This window comes from Chrysochloris asiatica, unplaced genomic scaffold (genome assembly GCF_000296735.1).
Source record: "Chrysochloris asiatica unplaced genomic scaffold, ChrAsi1.0 scaffold00009, whole genome shotgun sequence".
Classification (NCBI taxonomy): domain Eukaryota; kingdom Metazoa; phylum Chordata; class Mammalia; order Afrosoricida; family Chrysochloridae; genus Chrysochloris; species Chrysochloris asiatica.
The window spans coordinates 23,701,533-23,719,625 of NW_006408527.1; the positions used below are offsets into that span (position 1 = coordinate 23,701,533).

At 37.3% G+C, this 18,093-nt stretch overlaps 1 protein-coding gene across 1 annotated transcript in view; it reads left to right on the forward strand.

Annotated features, from left to right (window-relative positions):
• KIF14 (kinesin family member 14) overlaps positions 1 to 18,093 on the forward strand; it is a 68,821-nt gene that overhangs the window by 30,149 nt on the left and 20,579 nt on the right. Inside the window, exons 16-21 of the mRNA XM_006834162.1 lie at positions 2,957 to 3,104; positions 3,545 to 3,697; positions 5,218 to 5,344; positions 7,914 to 8,007; positions 8,866 to 9,001; positions 11,719 to 11,819. Of these exons, the coding sequence (XP_006834225.1) occupies positions 2,957 to 3,104; positions 3,545 to 3,697; positions 5,218 to 5,344; positions 7,914 to 8,007; positions 8,866 to 9,001; positions 11,719 to 11,819 (759 nt within the window). The remainder of the gene's footprint in view (positions 1 to 2,956; positions 3,105 to 3,544; positions 3,698 to 5,217; positions 5,345 to 7,913; positions 8,008 to 8,865; positions 9,002 to 11,718; positions 11,820 to 18,093) is intronic.

The window sequence follows — 18,093 nt, forward strand, 5'->3', positions numbered from 1 at the left end:
TTGTTATGAGTCGGTTCCGACTCGATGGCACCTGAAAACAACATGGGGGTCATTAAGGAATTTTAATGAGGTAGACTTTGAATCATATTTTTAGAAAGATCACAATGATCCTGGTCTAGAGAATGAACTAAAGGTAGAGCAAGGTTAGAGACTTTAAGCCAAGTTAGGAGATGACAGAGGTAAGTATAGTTCAATTAGATAGGATAAATTTGAAGAATACGAAGGATTTCAAATCAACAAGTTTTGAAGAACTTACTGATGAAAATCAAAGAATACAGCCTTCAGTATGGATTACAACTCAATGTAAAGAAAACAAAAATCCTTATAACTGGACCAATAAATAACATGAGAAATGGAGAAAGAAGTCCTGGTGTGGTGCTGTGAGTTAATGCACTAGACTGCAAAGTTGGTTTGATCTGCAAGGTCAGCAGTTCAAGTTCACCAGCTGCTCCTCGGAAACCCTATACAGAGTCACTATGGGTCGGAACCGACTCAACGGCACTTAACAACAACAAATGAATAAAAGATTGAAGTTATCAAGGATTTCATTTTACTTGAATCAACAATCAATGCTCATGGAAGCAACAATGAAGAAATCAAATGCTCTATTGTATGTAGGGTACATCTGCTGCAGAAGACCTCTTTAAAGTGTTAAAGTAACAAAGTCAACTTGAGAACTAAGATGCTCCTGACCCAAGCCATGGCCTGTTCTGTTGCCCCATATGCGTGTGAAACTACTTAATGAATAAGGTAGATTAAAGAATTGATGTGCTTTAATTATGGTTTTGGCAAAGAATATTGAAATGACCACAGACTCCCTGGAGAACAAATGAATCTCTGTTGGAAGTACAGCCAGAATGCTACTTAGAAGCAAGGATGTGAGACTTCATCTCATGTACTTTGGACATGTTCTCAGGAGGGACCAGTCCCTAGACGAGGATATCATGTTGGTAAAGTGGAGGGTCAGCAAAAAAGAAGACCCTCAACGAGATGGATTGACACAATGGCAGCAACAATCTGCTCAAATATAACAACTGTGAGGATGGTGCAGGACTGGGCAGTGTTTCATTCTCTTGTACTTTGGGTCATTATGAGTCGGAACTGATTCTTTGGCACCTAACAACAATTCTTTCTCCATTAAAATTTGGGATGGCGACTTCTATATAGTTTAGTTGCTAAAGCATGGATTTTATTAGGAAGAAACTTTGATTTTCTATAATCATTGATACTTTTTGCCCCATAGAGAGGTGACAAAGCTGATTTAATATTTTAACTTCTCAAAATGTCAAATTATTATCAAGTTGAAACATGTGGTACAATCTCTGTTGTATCAGCCCACATATCATGTACTTTAGAGTCTTTTCAATATTTTACTAAACTATGACCTAAAGATGAGTTGACAGTTATATGAAATATAATTTTTAGTCAACATAAAACTTTGCTGTTAAATATGCCTATTTTGTGTATTCTATCAAGTTAACTACAATATTCACTGCAGCATTTGCTACTGCATCATACTTCTGTATAATTTATTTTCCTTAAGCATTAGAAATATATATTTGTGTTGTGGTGGTTGTGGTTAAGTGCCATCGAGTTGGTTCTGACTCATAATGACCCTGTATAGGATTTCCAAGGAGAAGCTGGTGAGTTTGAACCGCCGACCTTGTGATTCAGACCAAACGTGAGGTCAAGTGCTTATCCTATGGCACTACACCAGGACTCCTCTCTTGTTCTAGGCCACATTCAAAACTCGTAGCTTTTGAGTCACTTGATGAATAAGCTGGCGCACACACATGAGAGAGAAGTTGCCTCCAAGAATCGAAACCCACCAAACATTGTGCCTCTTTTTCAGTGTGGGAGAGACAGATGCTATAACTTGTCGTTCACTTTAATAAAAATATCTCAACTTACCCCATACCAGTGAGCCTCTAGAAACTTCACTAAAGTGGAAGGCACCTGAATTTTTATTGGGTTATTTTCCCACTCTCTCATATGCCGGTTTTTACCAAGAATGTCATCAATGAGCCAGTGTGATGTCTTGTGGGAGGAAAGGTGATCAAGTTCCCTGAGGACGAAATTATGACAATGCTGGAGAGTTGATGTACTACTTGAATTATTAGGCATCTACAATAGTAACTAATTAGAAATAAGTAAGTTTTCATTGTTTTATTTTCTCTATCTGATGTGGCACTGTAGGATAAATATTGGACTGTTAACTGAAAGGTTGGCTGTTCAAACCCACCTCCCACCCACCCCCACTCCTCAGAAACCCCATACAGGTTTGCTGTGAGTCTGAACTGACTTGATAGCACTTAACAATATGTATAAGTAAGGGAGTCCTGGTGATGTACTGGGTTAAGTATCAAACTGCTAACTGTTAATGTCAGTGGTTCAAACCCACCAGCTGCTCAACAAGAGAGAGATCTCTGAGGCTGTCTGCTTCCGTAAAGATTTATATTCTCAGAAACCCTGCAGATAGTTCACCATGAGTCAGAACCAACTTGATGGAAGTGGAGAAACGTATAAATATGAGGGGCATCTAAGAGTTTTGTGGAAAAATCCCTTTGTCTTTTTTTTCATTTTCCACCTGGTGGCACAGTGGTGACATGCTCATCTACTAATTGAAAGGTCAGTGGTTCAAGCACACCAGCTGCTCTGTGGGAGAAAGATGTGGCAGTCTGTTTCTGTAAAGGGTACAGCCATGGAAACCCTGTAGGACAGGACAGTCCACCTCTGTCCTATAAGGTCACTGTGAGTTGGAATCAACTTGATGACAGTGGGTTTGGTTTCTGGTTTTATGTAGAAATAATTCTGTAGCTAATAAAAATGAAAAATGTTGAAAGAATGTCAGAAATTACATTTTGAAATAAAAGACATTTTAATATTATTTAAAAACTGTTACTGTAAATAAAGAATTCTTGACTATGTGCCCTGTAAATATTTTGCCTCTTTGTAGACTCGAAGCAGAAATAGAAGACGCACGGTTAAAAGCAAAGGAAGAGATGATGCAGGGAATCCAAATTGCAAAAGAAATGGCTCAGCAAGAGCTTTCTTCTCAAAAAGCTGCTTATGAAAGCAAAATAAAAGCACTGGAAGCAGAACTGGTAAAAGGCAGAATTGGTTTATTCTTTCTGATAGTGTACCCAGCTAATGTGTCGCTGGCTATAAAATTTTGTCCCTTCAAGGGAGCGAGGGGTATAGTCAAATTCGCAGTGAGTTTTGTCCTTTAATTTTATTCGAGGAAGCAACTTATTATTAGACAATAACTACTTGAAAGAAAAGGTAGGTAGAGAAACTTCTGTCCTCTGGACTGTAGAGCCCTGACTCTGCCCTGGCTTGCCAGCAGCCTTGCAGTCCCAGAAGCCCCTGTACTGAAAGTTCTATATAAGGTTAACTAGTGCCTATTATCAAAGTGGCGTAAAGATGCTAGCGGCACATTTCTCAGTAGTGCATTGATTAAACAAAGGTACTTTTGGGTACCACTTTGAAGAAATTTTTTGCATTTTTTTGCCTGAGTTATTTTACTTACTATTGCTCTTTAAAGGAAGAAGCATCTCAAAGGAAGAAAATGCAGGAAATCAATAACCAAAAGGCTAATCACAAAATTGAGGAATTAGAAAAGGCAAAGCAGCACCTTGAACAGGAAATATATGTAAACAAGAAGCGATTAGAAATGGAGACTTTGGCTACAAAACAGGTAATTTCATTTTATAGGTAATTTGCTCTATTCTTAGGAAAAACTGGATTTAAACATTGCTGTTTCCTTTGTAAACTTATGATACCTTGATAGGAGATAGCCGAATCTAGAACTCTTGATGAGAACATACCTTCTTACCTAAAAACTTGTTGGTCTACTCTAAGACTTCATTGTGCTCATGAGGAATCTGTACCTGGACCGAGAGGCAGTTGTTTGAACAGAACATGAGAACACTGAATGGTTTAAAATTAAGAAAGGTGTGTGACAAGGTTGTATTCTTTCTCCATACTTACTCTACCTGTATGCGGAGCAAATAATCCAAGAAGCTGGATTATACGAAGAAAAATGTGGCATCAGGATTGGAGGAAGACTCATTAGCAACCTGCAATAAGCAGATGATACAACCTTGCTTGCTGAAGGTGAAGAGGACTTAAAACATTTACTAATGAAGATCAAAGAGCACAGCCTTCGGTATGGATTGCATCTCAATGTCAAGAAAACAAAAATCCTCACCCTGGAACAATAAACAACATTCTTATTAACGGAGAAAAGTTTGAAGTTCAGTCTTCTTGGATCAACTATCAACACACACGGAAGCAGGAGTCAAGAAATCAGACGACATGTTGCATTAGGCAAATCTGCTGCACAAGAGCTTTTTAAAGTGTTGAAGAGCAAAGATGTTAGCTTAAGGACTAAGGTGCACCTGACCCATGCCATGGCATTTTCAATAACCTCATATGCATGCGAAAGCTGGACAGTGAATAATGAAGACCCTAGAAGAATTGATGCTTTTGAGTTATGGTGTTGGAGGAGAATATTGAAAGTGCCATGGTCTGCCAAAAGAACCAATAGATCCGTTTTGGACGAAGTACAGCCAGAGTGCTCCTTGGAGGCCAGAATGGCCAAACTTCGTCTCTTATACTTTGGGCATATTGTCAGGAGGGACTAGTCACTGGAGAATGATATCATGTTTGGTAAGGTGGAGGGTCAGAGAAAAAGAGAAGGACTCCCAGCGTGATGGATTGGCCAAGTGGCAGCATTGATGGACTCAAGCATGGCAACAGTAGTGAGGTTGGCCCAGGATTGGACAGTGTTTAGTTCTACTGTGCATAAGGTCACTATGAGTCAGTGCCAACGTGATGGCACCTAACAACAACAACTACGAGACTTATTAGCATCAAACTAGGGTTATTTTTGTCTGTTAAAATTGTGTACTTATCAAAAGGTGTTCTTCATTATAGTATTTTATGAGCAGTTTTTTTCTTTTTCTCTTAAGGTTTTTTTTTAATTTCCTGTTAATGGGAGGAAAAAGACTGTTATATAAAATTCCTAATGACTTTATTATAGGGAAAGTTATTTTACAAAGAAATCTTCTGTTATTTAAAAAATCTTTTACATTTAATGAGCAGATTGTAAAAAGATGTTTAATTATAATGTGTTACCATTATAAGATTAGTTTCAGAACACCTTTCTTTGAAAGCATTCTCTTATATGGATCTATATGCTTAAATATCATTTAGGCTTTAGAAGACCACAGCATCCGCCATGCACGATTTCTCGAAGCATTAGAAACTGAAAAGCAAAAAATTGCTAAAGAAGTACAAATTCTACAGCAGAATCGGAATAAGCGGGATAAAAATTTTAGAAGTAGGTAAAATACTGTTTTAGTGGCATTTTCTAAAGTCATCATGCTATTTTACATACTATGATTACTGCGGTGATAGTTTAGTTGCTTTTGTATATTCAAAATGCTTTATTGTAGATGCTATGGGATTTAAATAAATGTATATGAGTGACTGTTTAGTGACATTTAGTTGTTAGACTATTTAGTTGCATAAGTAAAATAGAAAATTCCTTATTTTATTATTTTAACATGTAACATGCTTTAGAAATGATTTTTCGTTTCAGTCCTTATATCTAAGTTGCACTTTATCACTGTGTCATTTGTTTCCTTTTTCACTGGGAATTTTACAAATGTCTTCACATCTCTACAAAAGTAGAGATTTCAGTTCAATAAACCAACATCAGCAGTTATCAATATATCTTCAATCTTATTTCAGCTTTATCAACACCCTCTACCTTCTTCTGCTATTTTGAAGCAAATCCTAATCTGTGTCTTTACTGTGTCTCTTTAGAGAAGACACTTTCTTTCCTCTTATTCTTCTAATCATAACCATATTGTTAACCTGAAATTAATAATGAAAGCACTGGACTGCCAGGTTAGTTTGTACCACAAGGTCAGTGGTTCAAATATAGCAGCTGCCCTCAGAAACCCTTATAGAGCATTGCTGTGAGTCAAAACAACTCAATGACACTTAACATACTTATTAAAATATCTAGTCTTTATTCACATCTGAATTATTTTATAATTTTTTCTTTTTCACCTTTGGTTTGATTGAATCAGTGTCCACACATCGCATTTCATAGATATATTTCTGAAAAAATATTGTACCAACCATTCTTCCCACAACCCTCTGTTCAGCTGGGTTCAGTAATTCATTGCAGTGACCACACAGAACTCTCATACCATACTTAAATTCATATAGTTAATTAGGGAAGTTAACGGGTTGCAATACAGCATCAGAAAATGCTCAGGGCACAGTTGTTCCAGTCAGTGGCTGATAATGCCCATAGGACTCATCCCTGCACCAAAAGCCTCGGCCTGAAAGCTCTAGCTCAGGCGGTCAGCAAACCTAGCTCCCCCACTGTCGTGCCTGGTGTCAACTCACTCTTCAAGCAAGCTTCCTGCCCAAAGCCCTTCAGCTTTCCTTGCTCCATGGATTGGGAGGTCCACTGCTCTGTCTCGTGCTCTGGTTCTTGTTTCTGCTGTTGTTCCTCCTCTGCTACATCTCCAGTGTTACAGCTTCTGTCCCTGATTTGAGGAGGTTGATTGCGCTGGTATCTCTGACTTCAAAGGACACCCTCCTGCTTGGCTCTTCTTTGATAGCAGCAAGATTCCTTCCATGCTTGCTTCTGAGATGGCTCATTTTATACCCATGCTAGAGTTTCAAGTTTTTACAATTATAATGAACTCTGTTAACATCGCTGCTGAATCATGTCATCCTATCAGTATCTTCTCCCACCTTCTCTTTCCCAGACCCAGCAGGGCTGAAACATTGTTTGGTGGGAGTTACAGACTATGGCTAGAAGAGACGTTAGCTAATTCACTACACCAGTTTCCTAAGTCTCTCTTAATTTGTAAACTCACTCCATTCTCTCGTTTCCTCTTCCCTTATTGTCTCTGCCCCCTTTGTAATTTATATGAAGAATCATGTTGTTTGTCCTGTTGTTGTTAAGTGCAGTAAGCACAGTTTCCCAAATTCTGGATTTTGCTGGTTATATGTCCATAGTGTTGCTTAACAGATTCTTTTGAGTTACAGTGTTTGCTTATAGAAGTAACAGGTTCTTCTGCCCCTGAATTCTCTATAAAACCGTCATTGGATCCACATATCTATCAAAAGCAGATTTAACTTTTTAAATACCTGGCAGTTGCATTATGTACTGTCTATAACTTCTGTTTTTAAAGAGTTTTGAAATTATGAATGTAAATATATTTGTTGGAAGAGATAAGTTAAAGACATTGTATTTATTCTTCTCAAGGTCCAAAACAGTGCCTTGCAGTAAATCCTTGATTTTTTTTTTTAACCATGTGAAGGTGAGATTTATGCTCTAAAGTGTTTTATAGGAGCATTCTGGGTATAAATTTGACTGAACAATACAGAGACTATTTGTGATGAAATCTTAATTTCATATTTGGTAAAAAGAAGTTATGGACTCAATTATTTTTCTATTTTAATTTTGACCAAATAAATCTACATTTAATTTTCAAGCAAAATGAAAAGGAGGTGGTTTCATATAAGTAAGGTTGGAGTTCATTGTTTTTGATTCTTTTAAGAAATGAGAAATTAAGAAATAAGAAAAAAAGAAAAATTTTAAAGAAATAAGAAAGAAAGCATTGCCTTTGATGTTTCCTGTCTTACAAAATCCTTATCCTGTCAGTATCAACTTGCATTTTTTTCCATTTCACCGCAGGTAACAAGCCTCATTTTATGTAAAGATTATTTAATTTCACCGTTGTGGGCTGATAAAAAGTTACTCAAGAATTAAATGTAATTAAAACCATCCATTTAAAATTAATCATTTTTTTCCAGCAGTTGTTCTGTCTAGTGAGGTATGTTCATGCTTATTTGTGTATTTTGAATCTTCTCTGTATTAGTTCAGCCAAATTGGAGTTCCATGAAACTCTCAATGATGATTCAGGAAGCCAATGCCATCAGCAGCAAATTAAGACAATACTATGTTTTTGGCAGGTGAGTAATTAGTGACCCTAATTGTAAAGTGCTGCTTTTATTTTTTACATAGGTGATCTTCATATATGACTTTCTTTATTAAAAAATTAAGTTTCACTAAAGTTAAAGTATTCTGTAGTGTCTGCGTAAGAGCTAATGTCAACGTCTAATGAAACTTTAGGTTCTTCCTTTAGCACTTACTCTGGAGTAAAAGAGATTTTCAACAATGAACATACTCATGTACTTTATAAGCATAATAATTTTAGATGTTTTAAAATTTTAGTAATCTTGTTGTATTGAAAATTTGGTGATCTTTGACTTTTTTAAAGGAATATAAATTACTAGGGCTTTGTTCTTTATTAAAAACTATTTGTATAATGCATTTTTATAGTGTGTACGAAGCATGATTCCTGTTGCTGCTAATTATCATCTAGTTGACTCTGACTCAGGGCGCCCCCCATGTGTGCAGAGTAGAACTGCTCCGTAGGGTTTTCAAGGCAGATCAGGAGGGCTGCCTTCCAAGAAGCCTGTGTTGTTGTTACATGCTGTCAAGTCGGTTCCGACTCATAGCGACCCTCTGTAGAGTTTCCAAAGAGCAGCTGGTGAACTTGCACTTTAAATAACTTTGTAGTCTGGCGTGTTAGCGTGCAGCACCATACCAGAACTGCTGGGCTCACATTGCCAACCTTTCTTCTAGCAGTTGAGTGCTTAACCATTTATACTGTAGCATTATTATCACTGTACTAAAAATAAAAATGCTCAACTATGGAAGGATTTACTCACTGGACTGAATTGGTATCAAACTTACTCTAACCCAGAAAAGTTTCATGATAAATGAGTTTATGTGTGTTTTAGGATGAGCTTTTTTTCCCCTTTCAGACATGATGCATCAGATAATGAAAGCTCTGAAGCTTCTGTTGAAGTTCAAGTTCGTAACCTGAGACTAGGAATCTCAACTTTCTGGAGTCTGGAAAAGTTTGAATCTAAGCTTGCAGCAATGAAAGAACTTTATGAGGTTTGGAATTTTAGTAAAATTTTTCTGAATTTTTAAAATAAAAGATGCAAAAGTGACATTTTCATTAAAACTTCAGAAAATAAAAGGCAATCCATCACATTACCTAAACAATCAATAATTACAATCATGTATGTTTGCTTTAATTTTATATGCAAATGGAGTTTTATTGATTTGTTTCAGCATAGTTGTAACTATAATAGGGAAACTTAAAGCGGCATCTATTTGATTATACATTTTAAAAAATGTATCTTTAAGCTTAAGGTAAGAAGAAATCCAGTAGACGTAAAGCAGTTTATGTCATTTAAAATAAACTTATTGTGCCCAATAATGTGTATTTATACATTTGTATGTATTTTGCATATTTACATTTCCCTGTTACTTTGACATTTTTTTTTAAACACTCAGACATATATAGTAATTTATAACACCAAAGGGCATATTCTACAAGCCTGCCTCCTGGCCGCTATTTCTTAGTCCTTCTTTTCCCATGAAATTAGAGTTCTCAGCCACTAGTCGAGGATAGGTCAAAAAGGTACTGTATGCAAGTTTTGAAAGGTTTCAACAAACTCACTCGTCTATGCCAAGAAGTTTGGAAGGCAGCTACATGGCCAACCGATTGAAAGAAATCCAGTTTTCTGTCCATTCCAAAGAAAGGTGACCCAACAGAATGCAGAAATCATCAAACAATATCACTGTGTTCTATGAAAGTAAAATTTTGCTGAAGATAATTACAAAACTGTTTTAGCTGTACTTCAGTCGGGAGCTTTGAGAAACTTAAGCTGCATTCAGAAGATGCTGTGGAACTAGGGATATGATTGGTGATATCACATGGATCTTGGCTGAAAGCAGAGAATACAGAAAGCAGTTTACTTGTGCTTTATTGATTATAAAGGCATTCAACTATGAGGATCATTAGAAACTATGAATAACATTGCAAAGAACAGGTGTTCCAGAAACACTTCATTGTACTCATGATGAACCAATACATAGACCAAGAGGCAGTTACTAGAGCAGAACAAGGGGATACTGAATAATTTAAAATAAGGAAAGATATGTACTAGGATTGTATTCTTTCACCGTACTTGTTCAGTCTGTTGTTAAAGTGCTGTTGATTTGGTTTCAACTCAGCAATCTTGTGTAGGGTATCCAAGGAGTGGCTGGTGGGTTTCAACCACATACTTGAGGTTAGCAGTCCAATGCTTATGTTATAGAACTACACCAAGACTCCTTGTCTACTTTTCCATAAAATTATAGTATGATGAAGCTTCAAATAGTTTGTGGGAAAATGGCATTAAAGGATAATTGAGATGAAATTATTTGTATGAATTGTTGAAAGTATAACATCTGATCTGTAAACCTTCGCCCAATTCTCAATAAAAAGTTAAAAAAAAAAAAAAGCATATGAAAAAAAGTAATCAGTGTTACTAAATTGTACATGTAGAAACTAAAAAAAAAAAAAAAAGGTAGTGGAATTTTCCACAAACTTTTTGAAGCCCCCTCATACCTCCAAATCAGGCTCAGATCAGTGTGTTTTTACCCAAGAATGAAGTGTTAAAACAGTGTATTTTTAGAACTTTAAATGGCATGAGTTTAAATATTTGGATTAGAATAGAGATTTTGATGGTTAATATATTTGATCAGGCAATTATTTCTTCTTAACATTTAATTTAAATTTAATTTTTCTCCTTAGGATTTTATTTTTTGTTTTTATTATGTCTCCTAAATGCAAAATTTATTATATCTGAATTATTTAATGAACTTAGTTGCTCTTATTAGCAGAAATCTTTTTTGCTATTTAAACATTTTTATTGTTGCTGTTGAAACTATATAGAGCAAAATATACACCAATTCAAGTTTCTACATAGACAGTTCTATGAGACTGATTGCCTACTGCAAATTCTGCTACCATTCTCACCTCCTTTTCTGAGTTGTTGATCCTCCATTAACATCACTCACTGGCCCACAAGGTTCCTTTTCCAGTCTTTCAGAGTTACTGTTGTCAATTTGATCCCATGTTCTTAAAAGAGCATAATGCTCAAGGTAGACCTTTTTTACTAGTTAAATTCAGGTATTTGATTTTGAGAAAATTTCAGAGGCTATTTTTGGTTTGATGTTTAAAAATTATCTCAGGGCAGTAGTTTCAGGGGTTCATCCAAACTTTTGGAATTTCTTTTCTTCATTCTTTCCCTTTTTGATCGGGTTTCTGCTATGGAATCTTTTTTATTAAAATGTTCAGTAATGATAGCCAAACATCCAATACTATTCTCGTGGCAAAAGAGGCACTTGTTAATGGAGACAGTTAGCCACCCATTACATACTCTCTTCTTAAACAACAGGAGACTCTCCTTCCTCCTCTGTTGTTCCAGGTGAATAGAGACCAATTGCTATACCTAGGATTTAATGGATCTCTTTTAATATAATAAATCCTAGTATCATATGACTTCTGGTGTGGCACTGTGGATCAGCACTGGACTGCGAACCACAACGTTAGTAGTTCAAACCCACCAGCTACTCCTCGGAACAGGGTCACTAAGAGTTGGAACTGACACAACAGCACTTAACAACAGTATCATGTGATTGACTTTTTATTTTATCAAGAATGCAATTGATTTTTATTTTACCAAATTACCTGTATATTTAAAATGTAACCAAATGCACAACTTTTTCCCTTAATTTGCTGAACATTTTTTAACGCATGACAATTTTTTTCCCCTTAGAGTAATGGTAGTAACAGGGGTGAAGATGTCTTTTGTGACCCTGAAGATGACTGGGAACCTGACATTACAAACGCACCAGCTTCTTCATTTTCTAAAAGGAGGTAAAGATGTTTTTGTTATTGGTTTTTATGTTCTTGGTATACCTATATATCATTTCCTTACTTTAAAGGAACTGTTGTCATGATGGATACATCCATGAAAGGAAGCCAGAAATGTCAGAGGAATACTATGTTGCTGATCAAATTACAGTTTAGGGCATTAAATTGTGTATCAGTCAAAGGAAGAAAAAAAATGTTCAGTATTTCATCATAGAAGTCTTATAAGCAACTTAGAATAGCATAAATCTAAATTCCTATAAAAATGAACAGTATTTATTATTTTAGAATTACTCTTTCTCAAGAACTTGGCATATTCTATGGTATTTTATCCTTATTTATAGAATTTTAAATACAGTCCATGGTAGGTGAGCTCCACAAAAAAATAAATCATGGGAATAGAGAACTTCTAAATATGACAGATGGTGTTTATTAACTAAAACATAAAAGACTTCTACAGTGAATAGATGCTTTTCAAGGAAAAACTAGTTTGGCTTAGACCTTAAGCACTTAGATTATAGAGAGGCAAAATGGTACAATGAAAAGACTTTGGTCTCTGGAACCAATTTGACCCTTTCGTTTGGCTTCTAAACAAATACTTCTTTGAGGACTACTCTTTGCTATATCCTGATGACACAGAGCTGAATAAAAAGTACTTCCTTTCTTCATGGACCAGGAATTGAGAAAACTAGTTTCAAGAACCATTGATATAGACCAGAAGAATTAGAGAGGAGAGTCAAGTTTTATATATATTTTAGAAACAGAATTAATAGGGCTTGGTGACTGGTTGAGGGACAGGAAGGGCTCAAGGATGTCTCTTGGGTTTATATTGGGTGACTGACTAGAGGAAAATGACATTCCTGGAGATGGAAGGTTAGGTTAGCTTCTTTTTTAACATGATGAATTTTGAGATTGATTCCTGATGTGGCGCTGTTGGATCAGCATTGGACTGCAAACCACAAGGTTGGCAGTTCAAACCTACCAACTGCTCCTCAGAAACCCTACATAGGGTCACTGTGAGTCGGAATCAACTTGATGGCACTTAACAACAGCAACAACAACAACAACAACAAGGGAACATGCAGGTGGATATTCAGTTCTAGAACCTTGAAGGGCAACTCGGAATTTTCAGGATGTGGCGGTGGCATTAGTACATCAACAGAAGCAACATTGTCGTTATCAAAAGCATCCTAAAAAAAAACATCCTACAAGGTTTTGCTAAGCATTATCTCATTTAGTCTTTGTTGTTGTTAAGTCCTGTTGAGTAGATTCTGACTCAGTAGAACAACCATGTACAGGATTTTCGAGGCAGCAAATCTTTGTGGGAGCAGAAAGCTTCACCATTTTCCCTCAGAGCTACTGAAGGGCACAAACTACCAACCTTGTGAGTCACAGTTCAGTGCTTATTGTACAGAACCACTGTGCCCACCTCGTTAGTCCTTAGTACACACCTATGAAGTAGGTGATGCCATTATCTCCACTTTATATAGGAAGAAACTGGGCTGATAAGAGGAAGACCTGGTTCTCAAACCCAGGCTTGAGCGACTTCACTGCCCTATTGGATTGCCTCTCTCTTGCATATGAAAGAAAGTTGTTGTTAAGTAGCAACCCTGTATAGGGTTTCTGTGGAAAGAATAGAATCTTTCTATTTAAATGGTTTTGTTTTGTTTTCCTTTGTACTTTTAAGCTTCAGCACCTTCAGCTACAGCTTCAGGCCTGTTCATTTTAAATGCATTTATACTTCCTTCTCTTCAAGAAGATTGTGCAAATCTTCTTGAAGAGATGGAACTACTTCGTATTAACCAACTCTTTCCCCTTTTTGTTGCCATCAAGTTGCTTGCAACTCACAGCAACCCTGTATGGGGTTTCCATGGAGCGGCTGGTGAGCTTGAATCACTGACCTTGTGTATCAATCCGCCTTCAGTCCAGTGTTTTATCCCACAGCTGTTTTGTTGGCTGCAATCCGCCTTTCAGTCCAATGCTTTATCCCACATTGGACTGAAAGGCGGATTGTTTTGTTTGCTGCATGCTGTTAAGCTGTAGTAAGAATAGCAAAGCATAATGAGCATTATCCAGAGAGAAATGTAAAGCATGTCCATTAAAGCAGAGCCAGGGTGCCCTGAGTGCTGTATGTAGTGCAAAGGATGCAGGTACGTGGTACTAGTGGTCAAGGCGAGTGACATATCTCTAGACTTTACTTTTATCATCTGTACAATGGAGACCATAGTAGATCCCTACTATGTAGGCTTTCTTGTGAAGATTAAGTGAGATCATGTGCAGAAAGTAGCTGCTGCTCCTGCTCCTACTATTGTGACCACACAATACACTGTATTGCATTGATATTTATTGATTCCTAGAGAAACATGCATCTGTGTGTATGTATACGTACATCTGATTGGCTGGTTCTGTTGCTCCGTGGAACCCTAAGACACCGGTCACAGTAGAAGTAGCAGAAGCCACAACTGCTTTATCTGTATAAAATATACCAAAATCCATAGGTCAGACAGCAGACTGGAGCCTCCTATAGGCTTGCATCTTCACGTCTATAGATCAGGTGATGAAAAGGGTACGGTCTATAAAGATCAGGAAGTTCTGCCGAAAATATAGATTGGAGGTAGAACACAACTACTGAAACTTCCTTTTCATCTGATTGGCTAGTTAATTTAGCTTGCATTATTGAACAGCAACTAGACTAGTATTTGTCAAACCAGTAGGAACCATAATCTAGCCAGGTTGACACATAAAATCAGTCATCAAAACCAGTGTTACCTTTAGCGTGGCACTGATGATAATGATGGTGTTGCAAAATTGTTATGAAGACTAGAGATAAAGCTTAGATGTGGTTCTGTGGGTTAATGCACTGGACTGCAAGGTCAGTTTGAACCACAAAGTCAGTGATTCAAACTTAATCAGCTGTTTCCTGGGAACCCTATACAGGGTCGCTGTGAGTTGGAACTGACTCAGTGGCATTTAACAACAACTACAGTGGGTGGGTGCTTAATAAATGTCAGCTGTTATTATTTGATGTTTAATATGTATCAAGTAAAGTTTAAATCTTGGCTTACATCTAATACCAGTAAACGCATCGTGATGTCTTCAGGAAACTTGTCGTAACTTCAAAATATAGTTCTCCTTTGGCACTAAAATGACCTAACGATGTTCTAGGGTGGATGGGTTTGGAATACTTAAGCCAATATAAGGTAACGTAAACTCTCCCAAATTGAAAACCAGACTTCTAAATTCATCAAATTTTTTTAGATTTTGGAATTATTGGGTTCTATTCTATGTATTACAAATAGACATAAACTTTGTGTACCTAGACCAGTGGATAAAAATGTGAGCATTAGAAATTAATGAGTATTAAAATTCTAGCCTATTGAATGTTGGTGATTCATGTCTTTATTTCCCCCTTGACTTTTAGGGAATCAACAGAGGTTAAAAATGTTATAGAAAAAAATTAAAACTTCTTTTCATATATTCTAAGATGTTAAAATTACATGTTTTCATTTGGCATAGATGTTTTAAGAATTTCCATAATTTTAAACTATCATATTTGAAAAAAAACAACAACAGTGATTTGCTCTTGGGCTAAGACCTTGTGTATGAAGTTTCAGCCTTGTAAGGATGTTTATGACAGAATTGCAAACTCAGAACGTCGACCTGTAATGGAAACACTGACAGACTCTTAATTATAGAACTGCTCCCAGAGAATGATATGCCACCGTTGTTCTGCAATAAAGTAGACATGTTTGGCTGTCTATAAATTTTGATATGTAATGTTGACAGTTAAGAGTAAATTTTTGTGAGGTTAAGTAAAAACTCTTTGAAGGGAATGTGATAGCATTTTCTTTCTTTGGGTTTAAACACTGTTGGACTATGATAGTGTTGAAAGGCTAACAGTTTTCTTCATTTGTAGTTATTGTCATAGTGTAGCCTGCCTTTCACCTAGAAGTAGAATACTGGAACCTCTGAGAATTGCTATTTCCTTTCCCTGCTACCAGTCATATTTCTGTGGTTTTCTTAAAGGAGTTCTTGGGGAAATTTTCTTTTTGCAACATTTAGGCTGCTACTGATGGATAATTTTGTTTAACAGTTTTTTTGTTTTTTTTTTAACAAATACTATTTTTCTTTGAGTGGTCAGAAGCTGTAGTGAGGTTTGTTAGGAAAAAGACTTATAAAGGATGTACTAGATTTGAATCTAGGTCATTGCTTCAGTACTTTTATTGACACAATGGCTACTGGAGTTGGATTTTAGAAAATTGTTAGATGAATAGTACTATGGAAGTTGGCTGCAGTTTCAGGCAACAGAAAAGATAGACTGCTCTTTTGAGAAGCAGTTAGAAAGAGTAGCAGCCCGACAGCCAGTCCATTCAAGGGAGGCATCTGAGTGTTTTTGTCGACTGAGGGAAAAGAGACAGCAAAGAGACTGAGGATACAGTCATTCCTCCGTTTGTGCTCCCGCTACACTTCCCAGTTGTTATGTTTTATACACTGTGTAGCAAATGTTTACTTAGATGCTTATTGCTGTCTAAAATCTTGCCCAGGGTAATTTGCTTGGGGGAAAAATGCAAGCTTCCTAAGTAGCATACAAAGTCAACCTCAAGCTGGCCACTGTACAGCGGCCAGCCACATGTCTTACTACTCTCATAGTCACTGCATTTTCTGTAGTCCTGGACCTCACTTGGTTCTTCGCGTGTGTAGTACTTTTGTAATCTTGGTCTTCCCTATCCAGGTCCTCATGTCTGAAACACTGTTGCTTGCTTCCCAAGCCTGACTCCCCATTTGCCTAACTCCTACTTAATGTGACTTTAGGGTCACTGCTCCTGATAGCAGCTGTTTACATGCTTCATACCGTTCTGTGCCCTCGTAACACTTGCCACTTTATTGTAATGATTTGTCTCATGTCTCTTATTTCCTCTGAACTGTAAACCCAGAGATCAGGTTTGCAGTGTTCACAGTTTCCAGGGCCTGTACATGGTGGTGATGGAGGTGGTGGTGTGTTATGGAGTCAGTTCTGACCATAGGGACCCTGTAGAGGATTTCCGAGGCTGTGAATCTTTACCAGAGCAGAAAGCCTCAGCTTTTTTCTCTTGCTTAGTGACTGGTGGATCTGAGCAGCCAAACTTGGAACCTACTACAGGGCTCCTTTGTACGTAGTTGTTATTGTCAAGTGCCAGTGAGTCAGTTCTGACTCATAACAGTCCTATACAGCAGAAGTGGGGAACCTTTTTTCTGCCAAAACTTAAAATACCATTTGCAGGCCATACAAAATTACCAGCCTAAAAATTAGCCTGCTATATATATTTAGTCAAACATTCAATGAACTTACCCCTAAAATGACAGCTGGTGTGGCGCTCTGGGCTAATGCGTCAGACTGTAAAGTCATTTGAACTGCAAGGTCGGTGGTTCAAGCTCACCTCCTGCTCCTTGGAAATGCTATGCAGGGTTGCTATAGGTTGGAATTGACTGGACAGCATTTAACAACAACAACAAAGTGGCGGCTGGAGTCCTGGTGTGGTGCTGTGGGATAATGCACTGGACCAAAGTCGTTTGAATAGCAAGGTCGGCGGTTCAAACTCACCTCAGAAAACCTTTCAGGGTTGCTATGAGTCAGAACCAGCATGAAAGCGCTTAACAACAACAGTGTGATGGCTGACCAGAGTCCTGGTGTGGCGTTGTACGAAAAGCACTTGACCACAAGGTCGATTTGAAAATGCAAGGTCAGTGGTTTAGACTCACCAGCCACTCCTTGGAAATCCTATACAGGGTTGCTGTGGGTTGAAACGGACTCAATGACACTTAACAACAACACCACCACATGTGATGACTGGAACTGTGGTTGCCTTGGCAGGGCCAGACCAAATGATTTTGTTGGCCTTATACGGGCTGCAGGCTGGGCGTTTCCTACCCCTGCTATAGAAGGTTTCCAAGGAGCAACTGGTGGGTTTGAATTACTGAGCTTGTGTTTAGCAGTCCAGTGCTTATCCTCCATATAGTGCCACATAGTAGTGCTCAGTAAATCTTCTGTTTAATTAATTAGCAATACTCTTAGTTAGGACAGTGCTTGTAATAGTACAAAGTTTTGTTCAGTGAACCACATTAATTTAAGTAGCCCTTAATGAAAATGTTTACGTGGAAAATGCACACCCATTTTCTTTAGAGAATTTTTAAACAAATATTCTTTCTTTTTTTCTTAAATGTTTTATTGTAAATTATGTGATAGTTTACATGGGAGAACATTAGTTTTACATTCATTCCATCTATATCATCTCATTGCCAT